Source organism: Haematobia irritans, chromosome 3 (assembly GCF_050003625.1).
Source record: "Haematobia irritans isolate KBUSLIRL chromosome 3, ASM5000362v1, whole genome shotgun sequence".
In the NCBI taxonomy this organism is placed as follows: domain Eukaryota; kingdom Metazoa; phylum Arthropoda; class Insecta; order Diptera; family Muscidae; genus Haematobia; species Haematobia irritans.
The window spans coordinates 85835437-85854458 of NC_134399.1; the positions used below are offsets into that span (position 1 = coordinate 85835437).

At 34.5% G+C, this 19022-nt stretch overlaps 1 protein-coding gene across 1 annotated transcript; it reads left to right on the forward strand.

The window, feature by feature from the left end:
- Nucleotides 1–3292: 3292 nt before the first annotated feature.
- Nucleotides 3293–4597, forward strand: LOC142230363 (uncharacterized). The gene is made up of 3 exons (XM_075301009.1): nt 3293–3532; nt 3588–3786; nt 3845–4597. Coding segments are annotated over exons 1-3 (813 nt in total). The 5' UTR covers nt 3293–3530; the 3' UTR covers nt 4457–4597.
- Nucleotides 4598–19022: the final 14425 nt, after the last annotated feature.

Consider the following 19022-nt stretch of genomic DNA (forward strand, 5'->3'; position numbering starts at 1 on the left):
ACATCGGTCCATAATTATATATAGGCCCCATATAAACCGTTCTCCAGATTTGACCTCCGCAGCCTCTTGGAGGAGCAAAATTCATCCGATCCGGTTCAAATTGGAACGTGTTGTTAGTATATGGCCGCCAGGTTATGTGGCAGCCCGATGTATCAGGCTCACTTAGACTATTCAGTCCATTGTGATACCACAGTGGTGAACTTCTCTCTTATCACTGAGTGCTGCCCGATTCCATGTTAAGCTCAATGACAAGGGACCTCCTTTTTATAGCCGAGTCCGAACGGCGTTCCACATTGCAGCGAAAGTGGCCGCTAACAACCATTCCAATTTGGTCCATATAGGTCTATAGTTATATATAGCCGATCCCCAATCATACAAAAAATTTGGTCCATAATCATGGTTGCCACTCTAGTCAAAAATAATCTACCAAAATTTTATTTCTATAGAAAATTTTGTTAAAATTTTATTTCTATAGAAAATTTTGTCAAAATGTTATTTCTATAGAAAATTTTGTTAAAATTTTATTTCTATAGAAAATTTTGTCAAAATGTTATTTCTATAGAAAATTTTGTCAAACTGAATTATATACGTATTTAATCGGTCTTTTTATAACCTCCATCATAGGATGGGGGTATATTAACTTTGTCATTCCGTTTGTAACACATCGAAATATAGCTCTAAGACCCCATAAAGTATATATATATTGTGGGTCGTGGTGAAATTCTGAGTCGATCTAAGCATGTCCGTCCGTCCGTCCGTCTGTTGAAATCACGCTAACTTCCGAACGAAACAAGCTATCGACTTGAAACTTGGCACAAGTAGTTGCTATCGATGTAGGTCGGATGGTATTGAAAATGGGCCATATCGGTCAACTTTTACGTATAGCCATCATATAAAGGGACCCTCAGATTTGGCTTGTGGAGCCTCTAACAGAAGCATATTTCATCCGATCCGGCTGAAATTTGGTATATGGTGTTGGTATATGGTCCCAAATAACCATGCAAAAATTGGTCCACATCGGTCCATAATTATATTTAGCCCCCATATAAACCGATCCCCAGATTTGGCTTGCGGAGCCTAAAAGAGAAGCAAATTACATCCGATCCGGCTGAAATTTGGTACATGGTGTTGGTATATGGTCTCTAACAACCATGCCAAAATTGGTCCACATCGGTCCTTAATTATATATAGCCCCCATATAAACCGATCCCCAGATTTGGCTTGCGGAGCCTCAAAGAGAACCATGCAAAAATTGGTCCACATCGGTCCATAATTATATATAGATCCCATATAAACCGATCTCCAGATTTGGCTCGCGAAGCCTCAAAGAGAAGCAAATTGCATCCGATCCGGCTGAAATTTGGTACATGGTATTGGTATATAGTCTCTAACAACCGTGCAAAAATTGGTCCACATCGGTCCATAATTATATATGCGCCCATATAAACCGATCCCCAGATTTGGCTTGCGAAGTCTCCAAGAGAAGCAAATTTCATCCAATCCGGTTGTAATTTAGAACATGGTGTTAGTATATGATTTTTAACAACCGTACCAGAATTGGTCCATATCGGTCCATAATTATATATAGCCCCCATATAAAACGTTCTCCAGATTTGACCTCCGGAGCCTCTTGGAGGAGCAAAATTCATCCGATCCTGTTCAAATTAGGAACGTGGTGTTAGTATATGGTCGCTAACAACCATATTAAAATTGGTCCAATCACACAAAAATTGGTCCATATCTGTTCATAATCATGGATGCCACTAGAGCCAAAAATAATCTACCAAAATTTTATTTCTATAGAAAATTTTGTCTAAATTTTATTTCTATAGAAAATTTTGTCAAAATTTTATTTCGAGAGAAAATTTTGTTAAAATTTTATTTGGTTCATGATAAAATTTTCATCATTGTCAAAATTTTATTTCTATAGAAAATTTTGTCAAAATTTTATTTCTATAGAAAATTTTGTTCAAATTTTATTCGGTTCATAATCATGGTTGCCACTCGAGCCAAAAATAATCTACCAAGATTTTATTTCTATAGAAAATTTTGTCAAAAGTTTATTTCTATAGAAAATTTTGTTAAAATTTTATTTTTGTAGAAATTTTTGTCAAAATTTTCTTTCTATAGAAAATTTTGTCAAAATTTTCTATAGAAACCGTACCAGAATTGGTCCATATCGGTCCATAATTATATATAGCCCCCATATAAAACGTTCTCCAGATTTGACCTCCGGAGCCTCTTGGAGGAGCAAAATTCATCCGATCCTGTTCAAATTAGGAACGTGGTGTTAGTATATGGTCGCTAACAACCATATTAAAATTGGTCCAATCACACAAGAATTGGTCCATATCTGTTCATAATCATGGATGCCACTAGAGCCAAAAATAATCTACCAAAATTTTATTTCTATAGAAAATTTTGTCTAAATTTTATTTCTATAGAAAATTTTGTCAAAATTTTATTTCGAGAGAAAATTTTGTTAAAATTTTATTTGGTTCATGATAAAATTTTCATCATTGTCAAAATTTTATTTCTATAGAAAATTTTGTCAAAATTTTATTTCTATAGAAAATTTTGTTCAAATTTTATTCGGTTCATAATCATGGTTGCCACTCGAGCCAAAAATAATCTACCAAGATTTTATTTCTATAGAAAATTTTGTCAAAAGTTTATTTCTATAGAAAATTTTGTTAAAATTTTATTTTTGTAGAAATTTTTGTCAAAATTTTCTTTCTATAGAAAATTTTGTCAAAATTTTTATTTCTATAGAAAATTTTGTGAAAATTTTATTTCTGTAGAAAATTTTGTTAAAATTTTATTTCTGTAGAAAATTTTGTCAAAATTTTATGTCTACTTTGTCAAACTGAATTATATAGGTGTTGGATCGATCTTTTTTGATTAAATATATACCACGTATGGACTTACATACAATTTAGAAGATGGTGTTAGGAGGTTTTAAGATACCTTGACATCGGCAAGCGTTACCCCAACTTAAGTAATTCGATTGTGGATGGCAGTGTTTAGAAGAAGTTTCTACGCAATCCATGATGGAGGGTACATAAGCTTCGGCCTGGCCGAATTTACGGCCGTATATACTTGTTTAATTTAATATATACCACGTATGGACTTACTTATAATTTAGAAGACGGTATATAGGTATAGGTATATAGGTTTTAAGATACCTTGCCATCGGCAAGCGTTACCGCAACCCAAGTATTATCTCGATTGTGGATGGGAGTGGTTATAAGAAGTTTCTACGCAACCCATGGTGGAGGGTGCATAGGCTTCGGCCTGGCTGAACTTACGGCCGTATATACCTGGGGGGTTACTCTGTATTGCGATGCGTAAGAAAAATTGTCGCGAATCGAGTAATTGGTACTCAGTAATTCGTTTTCGTATCTACCTTGCGCATCTAGTTTTCGCAAATCTGGCATCACCGCACTCTATAATGCGAAAGCGTATGTCAAACTCGTTTGTTGATCGCAAAAATCGTGCGCAAACAAAATAGCAAACGCAAAGTAACAAACATGTAAGTAAGCCCAATTAAATTTTTATATTTGTATCTAAATTGTTTATTGTTTTAGGGAAAAAACAAAAAAGTTGCAGACACAGCAACGTCAGTTTCAAACGTTGGTAGACTTTATGGTCCAACACAGCGATTTGGCCAAGGGACAGTTGCAGAGTGCAAATGCGAAACAACGCGCTAAGATTTTGTGGACAAAACTGGCTGATGACCTCAATGCAAATGGACCTCCTGTAAGAGATGTCGCTGGTTGGAAAAAAGTAATGTATTATATTTTGTATATTAAATGTGAAAATAACTATATGTACATATTTACAGGTTTGGTCTGACCTAAAAAATCATACTAAGGTTAAGATGCGCAAAAACAAAATGAGTATTTCCAGCACGGGCGGTGGTGTCTCGCAGTATTGCCCGCTTTCCTCTATGGAGGAACAAATTATAAATCTTCTTCATATGGAAGAAGCAGTTAACGGACTGCCATCATCAACGTGCTTCGGAACAAGTGCAAATACTAGCCAAGTTGTCTCATATATCAGTGATGTTATAGAAGAGGTTTTGTTATCGCCCCAAAACGAAGATGAACCAGCGCCCGCGGCCAAACGTAACTGCTTGAATGAAAGCTTACAGTCTGCCAAACGTTCACGGCTGTCACTCCAAAACGAACGTGATAGCCTTTTAAGGACACAAGTGGAAACCCAAGGGATATTTCACCAAGAATCCACCAAAATTTTGGGCGATATTAAGTGTTCCTTGAAGGAACTAGTACGATATAATAGAAAAATTTTTGAATTAAAAGAAAAAGAACTTGCTCTTTGCAAGGAAAAATTTGAATATGAAAAGAAATACAAACTGCAAAAACAAAAAAATGTAATAGAAAAATTAGAATTAAAAAAGAAAATTTTAGAATTAGAATTAAGTAAAACTTTGTGATATGTGACGATATTTTTTATAATATGCCTATAAGGCAAGCTAGTTTAAGAACGACTGATTAATGAATTTTAAGATCTCAAAATCGCCATATAGAAGCTGTATCATTTTAGATTATAAGTTTGTTATTACACTACAAAGAATGAATTCATTTTTTATTTGTTTTTTTATAAATAAATGTTATTTTATTTAAATCAAATTGTTTCTAATATTATTCCTTATTTCCTGAGCAATATTTGTTTCTTCGCTGTTGTTCGTATTGCTATAAACAGACATTTCAATTTCATTAAGACGTTCTGTCTCAATAATTTCGTGTGTTGACAGTTGTGAATTAAAATCTACGCAAATATTGTGGAGGGCAGAGCAAACGTTCATTATTTGAACCACTCTTTCTGGTGCGTAATGTAACTCTCTGGCTGCTAATAGACACCGAAATCTGCCTTTCAAAACACCAAACACTCTCTCAATTATGGACCTTCCTTTGCAAAACTTTTTATTAAAACGACTCTCGGATGAGTTTTCCGTCGCGTTCCTGTATGGAGTAAGTAGCCAAGGTTCCAGTGGGTAGCCCGAATCGCCTTAGACGAAAAAAAATAAGAAAAAAAAATCACTTTTAGTCTATTTAAGAAAAAAAATAATTTAAACTTGTTTTAAGTTTATTACCAAGAAGCCAAAATCCCCTTTCTCCTCTATCGAAACGTTCTTTTAATTTTTGCTTTGCGTTGGAAAGGGCCCAAACATGTGAGTCATGGCTAGCACCACCATACCGGCAATCTATAAATGTAATTCTCATTTGGTGATCACATATCTAAAAAATAAATGAAAGTAATATTTCATAAGCGGCATTGACACATAAAAACATACATACCACCATTGCGTTCATGCTGTGTTTTAATTTCCTATTGAAGTATAGGTGTTCGTTCCTGGCCGGTCGAATCATTTGTATATGGGTGCCATCAACGGCCCATATCACCCCAGGAATGCCACAAGTATGGAAAAACCCTCTCTTTATTTCAATTTCCTCTTCCGCAGTTACCTCAAATTGTATGTGCTTGGGACAAAGTATTCGTTCAATCACCTCGCAAACTTCTTTTAAGCAGCGCGACATAGATTGCTGTGATAGTCCTAAAAGATGGTCTTGGCCGATTTGGTGTTGATAACCACCTTGTCCAAGCAATTTCAAAGCAGCGGCCACTTTTATTGGAGTTGGAATGGCTGTGGATTTATTTGGAACGACGAGGTCGTCTTTAATAGCGTTTAATACATACATAAACGCATCTTTATTAAGACGAAAATTTTGTATAAATCTATAAAAATGAAATATTCGAAAACGTTTGCCACATAATTTGAGTTTCGATTTTCTTACCCGTGGTCACTTAGGGAGAGTATATTTGACCGATCTCGCAAAATTCTTCTTGTAATTCGTTCATGTTCATTTTCTTCAAACCATAACGCTATCGAATCCATAATTATTAGTTTTTGTTATAAACGATTAGCAAGTTTTAAAAGCACACGCACCGAACGGAAGATTGTTTAAAATGTTTTTATTTACAATTTTTTGACATTTCTTTTTATCATTTTCGTTATTGTTTACATTGTGCAGCCAGCGTTGTCATATTTTCGCTTTATTTTGCTAAAGCGTTACCATATTTTCAGTTTACTTTGCGAAAGCGTTTGCGCAAGTGATACAGAGTACCGAATTGTACTCTAAACGCATTTAGCTATCGCATCGCATTTGCTTTAGTATCGCAATACAGAGTAACCCCCCTGTTTTTTATATCCACCACAATAGAATGGTGTTGCGTGTATAATAATCGAACAAAAAATTTTAAAGTTGTACTAAAGGCATAACTTTAAAAGCGCTTCCAAAAATGTCCTCCCAAAGATGTTGTGTATTTTAATTACAGAGGAAGTTCTTTTAATTACATTTTTTATAATTCGATTTTTTCATATTTTTAATGGGTAATTTTAACATTTTTTTGTTTCAAATGGGTTAACAAAAGCCCCCGACACCTCGACTTGGGGTCTTGAGCATCCAGACATTCAAATTTAGACTTCAGTCAAATTTTGTTTTTCTGTGTTCATTTTTCGCTAAAACCTAGTAGACCGAAGGTGAACTTTTTTTTACTTCTCATACTCATTCGACTAATGTTAACCCCATTATTCGAATGAGTACGAAACCTACCGAATTTAAATTTCAAATCAAAACTTTGTTACATGATTTTTAATGTATTCTAATGCTTATCTGAAACGTTGAAATATACTCCCAAGCATTTTTGGGAGTGTATTTTGGGAAGTGCTTTTAAAGTTGTGCCTTTAGAACAACTTGCAAAAATTATTTTCTAGGCATATATCAACTGTAATCGTCTCGTAAACGGTCATATACATCCGATAAGCGCTCAACGGCAGTTTGATATTCAGCATAACTGAAAAGCGGATTTAGCAGGAATACATTCAAAAAATATTGACTAAAATTTAAAGATTTTGAAATTCCCTTAAAGATTTTGGTATGGATTCCGAGTTAAAATGAGTCTTCTTGAAAATAAAGACATTTTTGGGAAGTTACCTAACATTAAATCGTGGCTCTATAAATTTAAAATCAGGATACAGAACTCATCTATTGACTTTTCGTTCTATTTTTGCGATATATCAACAAAAGTGTACATGTACAAATAAATGTTCATTTAAAATCAAAATTGTAACAGATACTTAAAAGCAAACAACTTTTTTTTTTAATTACAAAAAACAAAGATGCAAAATCCTCAAAATAAATATTAGCCTATTTTTGAAGCTTTTTTATCTTTAATCAAATGATGTATTATCTCAGATAATTTGCAAATTATTTCTTTAAATCTAAAATGTGTTTCTTAATTTTAAGGACTCTAAGATAAACACACTTATTACACAGCCCACCGTACCTTTTCTGGAAAAATATACGCCCCACATATACGCTCCTGATGAAATCGTTTGGGGAAAACCACCAACGAAAACGTTTGTCACATTAACATTTATGAGTGTCATAAACACGATTTTTATTATTTTTATGATGATTTTTCCACTTTGCCATTCCTGCATGGAATATTAAATTCATATTTTCGCACTGAATTAAAGAAATTGAAAGTTGTGTTTCTTAGCATGCACACTGCCGATGGAAGCCCCTGCCAGAAGATGGACGGAACAATTTCCATATTAGACCTGCTGTATCAAATCAAACAAGGGATGGATTTTCACTGAAAATACCATGACAGAACAATGCCACATACAAATTTTTGCAACACTCATTCGTTCAGTCGTTAAGACATTGTAAACATTTTGAAGAGGGTGACTTACTTTAGTCACCATTATCAACCCCCCACACCTGTCCTAACAATTTCGCCTTTAGTATGGGATAAAATTCATACATAAAAGGAATTCAAAATCCAGATGCCAAAGATGATGATTTTATGCTTTGTTTGAATTCAATAAAGAAAGATTCTAGAAATGTGAATAGTAAAATCAATTTAGAAAATGCAAGGCTAAACCAACATACATTCACAACATAGGAAAGATGAGCTTTGGGATAGGCGGATTTCTTAGTTTCTTTATCCATTCACTCGTTCATTCTCATTTGTTTGCTCTTTGCACAAAGATGAGTGTACTTTGGTTCCAATTCAACCTGCAATTTTCCATTTTGTTGGCCCTTTGAGTGTTCTTTTACATGCAGTTTATTTTGCTTCAAAGTAAATACCATTACCCTCATAAGTAATCATAAGTATGAAAACTTTATGCAGGATGCTATTATTCTACTTAAAGGAATTTCTATAGATAACTTTAATGTATTTCAACCTGAATATAAGAAATTTGGTAAATTGTTTGTCAAATATGCAGTTAAATAATGTTAGGATAAAGTAGTGCGATATTTCAAAAATATTTTTTTACTTCGGTAAATATTACTACCAAAGAAATCAATACTAAACCATGTGAGGAAAGTCTAAAGACGGGCGGGACCGATCTTAGATACCATCTCAAATAAAACTATAAGGGTTTATATTCTCATATATATATACAAAAAAATATATATAAAGGGTGATTTGTTAAGAGCTTGATAATTTTTTTTTTAAAAAACGCATAAAATTTGCAAAATCTCATCGGTTCTTTATTTGAAACGTTAGATTGGTCCATGACATTTACTTTTTGAAGATAATTTCATTTAAATGTTGACCGCGGCTGCGTCTTAGGTGGTCCATTCGGAAAGTCCAATTTTGGGCAACTTTTTCGAGCATTTCGGCCGGAATAGCCCGAATTTCTTCGGAAATGTTGTCTTCCAAAGCTGGAATAGTTGCTGGCTTATTTCTGTAGACTTTAGACTTGACGTAGCCCCACAAAAAATAGTCTAAAGGCGTCAAATCGCATGATCTTGGTGGCCAACTTACCGGTCCATTTCTTGAGATGAATTGTTCTCCGAAGTTTTCCCTCAAAATGGCCATAGAATCGCGAGCTGTGTGGCATGTAGCGCCATCTTGTTGAAACCACATGTCAACCAAGTTCAGTTCTTCCATTTTTGGCAACAAAAAGTTTGTTAGCATCGAACGATAGCGATTGCCATTCACCGTAACGTTGCGTCCAACAGCATCTTTGAAAAAATACGGTCCAATGATTCCACCAGCGTACAAACCACACCAAATAGTGCATTTTTCGGGATGCATGGGCAGTTCTTGAACGGCTTCTGGTTGCTCTTCACTCCAAATGCGGCAATTTTGCTTATTTACGTAGCCATTCAACCAGAAATGAGCCTCATCGCTGAACAAAATTTGTCGATAAAAAAGCGGATTTTCTGCCAACTTTTCTAGGGCCCATTCACTGAAAATTCGACGTTGTGGCAGATCGTAAGTCTATTCATGATGAAATGTCAAAGCATACTGAGCATCTTTCTCTTTGACACCATGTCTGAAATCCCACGTGATCAGTCAAATACTAATGCATGAAAATCCTAACCTCAAAAGAATCACCCTTTATAATAATAATTCATTTATTTAAGAATAGTGTCTACAAAAATTTTCCAAATACGGAATTCATAAATTATATGAAAAAAGTTCATAATTTAAATCCAATACTGAGTTTGAATGACTATGACTTCATACATAATAACTATGAAATGTTTTATATTATAAATTAAATGTACATTCCTTTCAACAATGAATAAATTTACTTTTCAAAAAAGCGTCACCAAAAAATAAGTGAATATGTTTTTTTTTTTTTTTTTTGTGGATCCGGGAGTGGTGCATAATTGGCGCAGAAGCGATGAATTTTAACATTGGTTTGTCATAGAATGGATGTCCACTATTTCAACAGCCCGTGCACTGAATTTGCATCACTTCTTAAGGTGTGATCCGATTTTAGCGTTTTTGAAGTTTACTTTGAAAACTCTTCGTCGTACACAGAAAAAAATTTCACGAAAATTTTTCCAATTAAAATTTTAATTGAATTTTAAAAAATATTCAATTAAAAATTTAATTGAATCAACAAATTTTTTAATTGAAACAAAAATCAATCACAAAAATTAATAGTATCAATTAATTTTTTTAATTGGATCAATTAATTTTTTAATTGACCTTCAATTAATTTTTTAATTGATACTATCATTTCTGTGATTGAAGACATTTCAATTAAAAAATTAATTGGATCAATTAATTTCGTGATTGAATCAGAAACATTTTTTTTGTGTGTAGCGGGTTATTTCATAATATATAGAATTTCATGGGATTTTATGACAAATCTTCTCCCAAGCAAATCAGTTCAACTAGTACGCTTCCGTAGAAAAAATTTAAAGATTCTACCTATAAAGACCAGATCAGATTCTGGATTTATGAGAACGAATTTTGTATGAGTTTTAGAGAAATCATAAACATATCGTGTATATGATGAAATAACGCCTTGATTTGAAATCTTAAATCTGTAGATTTTTTCCGCCATTATTTAAATGAATACGATGAAATTTTACTTTCAGTTTCAAGCAATTTTCATGATCCGTGCGCCGGCTATACCCTGAAAGAAGTGTTTTCTTTTCTGAGTAACGAAATTTTAGACAAGCAAAGTTTTCTTTTGACACAAATTTTAGAGACAATCGTTGAATCGCTTATCAAAAATTCTGATTAGTTTGTTCTAAACGAAAATACCTTATACGAAAGGCGAATTTCGTTTGTCTATAATATCATTCCGGAGGAAAATATTTTTTTTTTGGGTGTATCCTCAAGAAGTTAAATCGGTCTATATCGATGGACCGGTAAAAATAAATGCGATACAGTTTTTTGAGGGTCTAAAATTCTAGTATATTTACATTTTTGTGCAAATCGGATAAAAACTACGGTTTCTAGACGCCCAAGGAGTTAAATCTGGAGATCGGTCTTTGTGGAGGCTATACTAAAACATGGGTCGACATACACCATATTTGGCTGACCTATTTCCTCAAATACCTCTAGAATTCCACTTTCAGACGAATTGGGTGAAAACTACAAATTCTAGAAGCCCAAGAAGTAAAATCGGGAGACCAGTCTATATAGGTGCTATACCAAAACATGGACCTATATGGACCATTTTCCACACACCTTTTTATGGTCCTACGATACGTCTATATTTCTAATTTCCGGCAAATTGGATAAAAACTACGGATTCTAGAAGCCCAAGAAATAAATTCGGTAGATGGTTCTATATAGGGGCTATACCAAAATATGGACCAATAGGCACCATTTGCGACACACCTATTTGTGATCTTAAAATACCTCTAGATTTTCAATTTCAATCAAAACGGCTAGAAAATATAGTCTCTAGAAATCCAAGAAGTAAAATCGGGAGATCGGTCTATATGGGGGTTATACCAAAAAATGGATCGATACACCTCAATTTCGGCACACATATTTGGGGTCCCAAAATACCTCTAGATTTCAATTTCAGGCAAATCGGGTAATAAATACAGTTTATAGAAGCCCAATAATAAAAGTCGGGAGATCGGTCTATATGGCGACTATACCTAAACATGGACCGATACGGACCATTTTGACACACCTCTTTATGGTCCTAAAAAACGTCTAGATTTTAAATTTCAGGCAAATCGGATGGAAAATAAAGTTTCTAGACGCCCATAAACAAAATCGGGAGATCGGTCTGTATGGGGGCTATACCAAACCATGGACCGATAGGGACAATTTTTTACACACCTTCTAATGGTCCAAAAAAAACCTCCAGATTTCCAATTTCAGGCAAATCGGATAGTAAATACTGTTTCTAGAAGCCCAAGAAGCAAAATCGGGAGATCGGTCTATATGGGGGCTATACCAAAACATGGACCCATACTGACCATTTTCGACACACGTCTTTATGGTCATCAATCGGATAGAAAATCGGTATATATAGGTAAGTCTACAAATAATTACGAATCGTTATGGACTTTTGCGCAGCACTTAGAGATCCAGAATTGAAATATAGGGGTCGCTTTATATGGGGGCTATACGAGTATACAATTATGAACCGATATGGACCAATTTTTGTGTGATTGGGGATCGGTTTATCTGAGTGCCATATAACTATAGAGTCTATAGTATAGGCCGGTATGGACCTAGTTAGGCATGGTTGTTAATGGCCATATACTAACACAATGTACCAAATTTTAACTGAATCGGAGGTCATATCTGGGGATCGGTTTATATGGGTGCTATATATAATTACAGACCGATATGGACCAATTTTTGCATGGATGTTAGAGACCATATACTAACACCACCTATCATGTTTCAACCAGATCGGATAAATTTTGCTCCTCCAAAAGGCTCCGGAGTTCAAATCTGGGGATCGGTTTACATGGGGCCTATATATAATTATGAACCGATATTGACCAATTCCTGCATGGGTGTTAAAGACTATATACTAACACCGCGTATCAAATTTCAACCGGATCGGATGAAACTTGCTTCTCTAAGAGGCTCCGGAGTTCAAATCTGGGGATCGGCTTACATGGGGCCTATATATAATTATAAACCGATATGGATCAATTCCTGCATGGCTGTTAGAGACCATATACTAACACCACGTACAAAGTTTCAACCGGATCGGATGAATTATGCTCCTCCAAGAGGGTCATGAAGTCAAATCTCGGGATCGGTTTATATGTGGGCTATATATAATTATGAACCGATGTGAAATTTTGCATGATTGTTAGAGACCATATACGTACCAATATTTCGATGTGTAACAAACGGAATGACAAAGTTAATAAAATGATACTTTAACGAAAGAAATAAAACCAACTAGAAGAAAATAGACCGAAAATGGCAACATTATAAGCACTCACCCACACAAAAATGCCACATTTAAAGGATGTTGATAGCACATGAAAAAAGCTTAAAACCCGAATAAATCAATTTTTCCTAGTATCAAATTTTATAGAGAATTGCGTCTTGAATGTATCCTTGCATGAATTCTCCGGTTCTTGGGTTCGGAAACAATACTAAAATCATTAATGTAAAGACAAAGTCTTTGGAATGGGACAAGCTTTTTTTCAGTGTTTGTAAGTACCAAACTCAAATACATAGCTGGATATAATTTTAAAAGAAATTAAAATATATTAAAATTATTTTTCCGATTCTTCTGCTAAGTTTTAATCCACTTAATGGTACTAAGCTTTTGGTACACTGAAAAAATATTGACCTAATAAGGAAGATTATGCAACTTAAATTTTAGGAATCGAAATTTACCAAAAGTTAAGGACAAACTTCTTTAAAATAATGACATTTTAATTAAATGAAAGTTTATAATCCTTGCTTCAAAATTTTTTTTCATTAAATGTAGGACACAAATTTTGAAATTTTCCGTCTCTCTGCTGAAGTTATAGATCTTTGAAGTAAGGCAAATTTTCCTTAAAATAAAGAAAAACATTTTTAATTTAAAGAAATCATCTTTAACACACCTGACATATTGCATTTTTAAATTTAAGATAAAATCGCTTCAAATATAGGCTAAGACGTATTTTAAGGATTTCAATCTTTGGTTTAAATGTTGTTTAGCATTAAGAAAACAGTTTTTACTTTGAAGTACTTTGCATAATTTGGATTTTTAATTGGATTTTTTTTAGTACATAAATACTTTTATTAATATATCGCAAAAAGAGGATACAAATTCGATGCATGAGATCTGTATCTAATTTTACTTTTATTTATCCTAGATTTAAAGCCAAGGAGGTCCGTCAAAGATGTCTTTATTTTAAAGAAGCCGCATCTTTGACTCGGAATCAATACCAAAATCCTTAAGGGAAGGTCAACATCTTTGGATCCAAGTAAACTTTTTTTTTTTGAGTGTGGTAAAATTTTATTCATGTGAATAAAATTCCCAGAAATTCCCGCACTTAATTCCAGGGAAAGTGTCAGGGTAAATATAGTAAAATCCCGGTAATTTCTGGGAGCTGTAAAGATTCCATTCGTGACAATATTTACACCTAAAATTAAACTAATATTAACCACAATAAGAAACTATAAGAAAGCAAGGATCAGGAAATATCAAACCTTTTATTATGAACTTTGCATCATTGGGAGGTTGAAGCCAACACCATATTGTGGTAAGAAGGACAGACAAATTACATCATTAAATCATTACAACTGTTAGACTACAATAAAAAGCCAAAAGCAAGCACCATATTTCTAGAAATCCTCCATTAAATCTGACCAACAATGTCAGATTAAGTGATTGTTAGCAGCAGAAAATTTGGTTAGCGGCAGAAAAGAAGAAGGAAACCAGAGGAAATGGAATGACCCAAATGAATTGTAAATTAAGTGACGTGTCATGTTTCAGACAATATCACACCAAAGTTTTATGTAACGAGGTCCACGCAAAACCAAAAAAAAAAAGCACACACTGTTACAGTTTTATTTTTCGCTCACAATTCCAAAACAGCCCTAAAATCACCAAAAACCTTAGGTTTTTCTCAAATTATGCTATCCTTAGTCCGCTTAAAACCAAAAAAAAAAATGATTTAAAATGATCCATTTTTGTGGCTTTATTTCTTGTACGGAAACACTTGTGGTTGATCGTTGGTTTGGTTTGGTTCGGTGTTTGTGGCACCACATGTCAATTGTAATTAGTCGCGAAAGGCATTTTTCTTGGTTCACCTTCCCCTGCCTGATTTTGTGGCTGTTCCATTGTTCACAGCATTTAGCTTCTTATCCTTGGTCTTTATTGTGCACTTGTCATATGATTAATGTTACTTAAAAAGGAAACTGCGAGCGGCGTCTTTCATTACACGATGCCTTTGGCAATATCTCTTTTCTTCTTCTTATGGAATAGTAAATATAAGGGTCATGTCTAAGGAGGGGTGTTATAGCAAAAGGCGTATAAATATCTGGCAATCAGCTTAAATATTCTTAATTTCGTTTAATGGCTTAAATGTCGGTTACATTTTTTTTTGGGATTGTTTTTTTTTTTGAAGGCTCTTGTTACAGTTTCCAGGGTTTTTGGGCATTTTTTTCTCTGTTTAAATTGTTTGAAGTGTTTTAATTATTACTTTTGATGGACAATTATATTCTTTTGGAACACTTAAGTTTGACAAATATGGTCTGTGGTGTTTAAATACATTTATTCAATGATAAAGATAAATTTCTAAGATTATATGAAGCATAATATAGGGTTAAAAAATTATTTTTTTTCTGTCAGAAATTGTAAAAATTTGAACCATTATTTGGGTCAAAATGAGATGATGAACAAAAAGTAGAAATTTCGTTTAATTATTACTACACTGAAAAAAATATTGTCGTGAGGTCAAAGATTTCATGTCTTTAAAATACAAATGCAAATTTTTCTTAGCACGGAAGACGCAATTCTTTACCATAAAGTTTTTTTCCTTGTCCAAAAGTCGATAAACTTTTCAATGAAGTCGTATTATCCTTATAATTAAGTGATTTCACGTAAAAATGGCTATCATAACATGAAAGAAAAAATTTTTGGGCTAATGTCAACTTGACTTTAATAACTCAGAAAAATGCTTTACATTTAATGAAATTGTCTTTAAATTTGTTGCCTTTTTGCATCTTGACTACAAAGTAAAAAAATCGTTCAAATATAGGACATATTTTTCAAGACTTCATTTTAAAGACGTTTGTTACTTGAAACATATCATAATTTCTACTGGAAGTCAAGTCTTAATTTGGAAAATAAAGTTGTCGTTAACTCGTTTTTAAAGGACTTTGATAGCATATGAAGAAAAAAAGCTGAAAAAGCGAAAAATTAAAATTTGCTTCCTAGAAGCAAGTACACAAAACCCAAATTTAAAAGAGAATTGTGTCTTAAAAGTATCCTTACATGTATTCTCCGCTTCTTTGGCTCGGAATCAATACCAAAATTTTTAAAGTAAAGACAAAATCTTTGGAACCGGACATTCTTTTTTTTTCAGTGTACGACTTCTCTGGGAGTCGGAGTCTAAAGATTACGCTGGAGTGGGAGCATATCGAAAATAGATTTCTGACTATACAATGTGTAGTGATATGGATGAAATTCCACGGTGATATAAAAACGGTGGGTTGACTCTAATCGCGCTACAACTTCCAATGATTTAGACTTATTTGGGGTCTACTAGTAGTGTAGACTAGAATTAATCCATTTTATTGTCCAACATCATAATACTGACATTGCATTTGTAACATATTAAAATATTGATTTTCGACCGTAAGTTTATGGGGCATTCTGAACAATTTTGTGATAGCGCTACTTCATATAAACCCATCTTTCAATTTGGTTTATGATGTGTATTTCATGTCTGGTGTTGCGAAAAGGGGCATATCGGTTATATCGGTCCATTCTTGAAACCCTCGGAGTCGAGGATACTATCTCAGATGTGTTGTGTGAGGCTTTATTCGTGAGTCGTTCTAGGGCAATGCAATACCACACTCTCTGTTATCAACAGACTTCCGCTTTTATAAATGAAACTTCCATTTCAAAAATTTAACTAAGGATTTATGTATTTCAGTGAGAACTTTAACTTCTACAAACTATAGAATTTATTATACAATAAGTGTATGCTTCAAGTGTATTACAGACATTTGCCAAAACCTAATTAGAAAGGTAAACAGAAACTATAAAATATACATGAAACATCATTAGATGTTAACACAAACAAAAGCCCTAAAGCTACATTCATAATGAAGTTAGTAAATAAAAGTTATCATTAAGCCATTTAATTTGAAGATATATTAGATTGTGCAGATGTAATTATAAGATGTCAAAATATGCAGCAATTGGACCAAAAAAGTGGTGAACCCAGCATGAAACCAAATTTAGATTTATTTAAAAAATTTTTAATTAAATCATTTTTCCGACTGCAACATGATACAAATAATTTAATATTTTTTGTCAAATTTAAGAAAATTTATTAAAAAAGTATTTTTGGTATTGTTTTGTTTTCAGCTTAAAACCATGCGTTGACTAAACTACAAGAGTAGATTAACTAACAGAGGGGAAAATACTATATAAGTAAGTAAAAAAATATATATTTTTTGTTTAAAATATCTTAAGTTCTATACGAAGTTTATAAGAGTCCCTATTTAAGTAACATGAGGTCCCTTGTATTTGAGTTAAACATAGAATCGGGCCGCGTTCAGTGAAAAGAAAAGTTCACCACTATGGTATCACAATGGACTGAAACGAGATTCCTACTGTCCCTATCTACTATCTAGCGAAACTATAGCCAAGGGAACGGGCTTGGAATAATTAGTGGGGAAAGAAGACCCTGTTGAGCTTGAAATATTGGGCTGCCACTATACCTAACCTATGTTAGGTATCGGCATTTTCACCTCTAATAAAAAAATAAGAAGTGTGAACGTTGTTATCTTCGGAGTTTTCCAAATTTTATGGTAACTGGAATATAAATTTTACCTAATGTCCGGACAGAGTACCGAACACAGAGCAGCAAACACACTAACCACTGGGCCTTGCAATCACGCTAATTTCCGAACGAAACAAGCTATCGAAGCTTGGCACAAGTCTATAATTGTATATAGGCCCCATGTAAACCGATCCTCAGATTTGACCTCCCAAGCCTCTTGGAGCAGCAAATTTCATCCGATTGAAATTTGGTATGTAATCTGCCATGTTTTTCTGACTACACTAATAGAAAAAATTGCGTTTCACAATCGTGAACGGACGTTGTCAAAATGAAACGGAAACGTTCACAAAAAATCAAAACGGAATGTTCACGATTTCATGAACGGCATTCGTTTTTCTTTGGTTATGGCAAATCCGCCGTTGGTGCAATATGGTAAGGCGACCGTTAACGGGTATTGTGCAGGAAACACAGGTTCGAGTCACGGTAGGGGAAATCTTTTTTTAATTTCGTTTATAAATTCGTAACCATTACGTTTTCAGATCATGAACGCTGGTTGTTGTTTTAAAACGTATGGTGTCATGTTTACGTTGTCAGATTGTCCCCATATGTTCTCAGTTTGACAACACATGTGTGTGGATTCACTTTCATGAACGGATCGTTTCAAAATGACCACGCCGTTCATGATTTTTTCTATGGGTGTATGCCCCATATGGACTAACTCATAATTTATTCGATTATGGATTACAGCCTTTGTTGGAAGATTCTACGCCATGGTGGAGGGTACATAAGATTCGACTCGGACGAACACCTCTCATTTTGAAGGTGTGTGTGTGTAGAATGTTGCTCCTATTTTGATTTTGGAATTCACTCTTCAGTTGTCAAAATGCCGTCCAAGCAAGAAGAGCAGCGTATCAAAATTTTGTTCGCGCATCGCGAAAATCCGAGCTACTCCCACGCAAAGCTGGCAAAATCGCTAAAAGTTGCCAAATCAACCGTTACAAATGTAATTAAAGTTTTTGGGGAACGTTTGTCGACAGCCAGGAAGTCTGGATCGGGAGGAAATCGAAAACCGGAAGCCGCTGAGACGACAAAGAGAGTTGCCGGTAGTTTCAAGCGAAACCCTAACCTCTCTCTCCGAGATGCCGCAAATAAGCTGGGTGTATCGTCTACAACCGTGTATCGAGCCAAAAAACGAGCCGGACTATCGACTTACAAGAAGGTAGTGACTCCAAATCGCGATGATAAACAAAATACGACGGCCAAAGCGCGATCCCGGAGGCTGTACACGACGATGCTGACGAAGTTTGACTGCGTGGCAATGGTAGACGAAACCTATGTCAAAGCCGAGTACAAGCAGCTTCCGGGACAGGAGTTTTATACGGCAAAAGGAAGGGGAGGGGTAGCAGATATTTTCAAGCACATAAAACTGTCAAAGTTCGCAAAGAAATATCTGGTTTGGCAAGCCAACTGTGCCTGTGGCTTGAAAAGCAGCATTTTCATAGCTTCCGGGACTGTCAACCAAGAAATTTACGTGAAAGAGTGTTTGAATAAACGTCTGCTGCCTTTCCTGAAGAAACACGGTTGTTCCGTACTGTTTTGGCCGGATTTGGCATCTTGCCATTACGGTAAAAAGGCCATGGAGTGGTACGCCGCCAACAACGTGCAGGTGGTTCCCAAGGACAAGAACCCTCCCAACACACCAGAGCTCCGCCCTAAAGAAGGCCAAAAAAA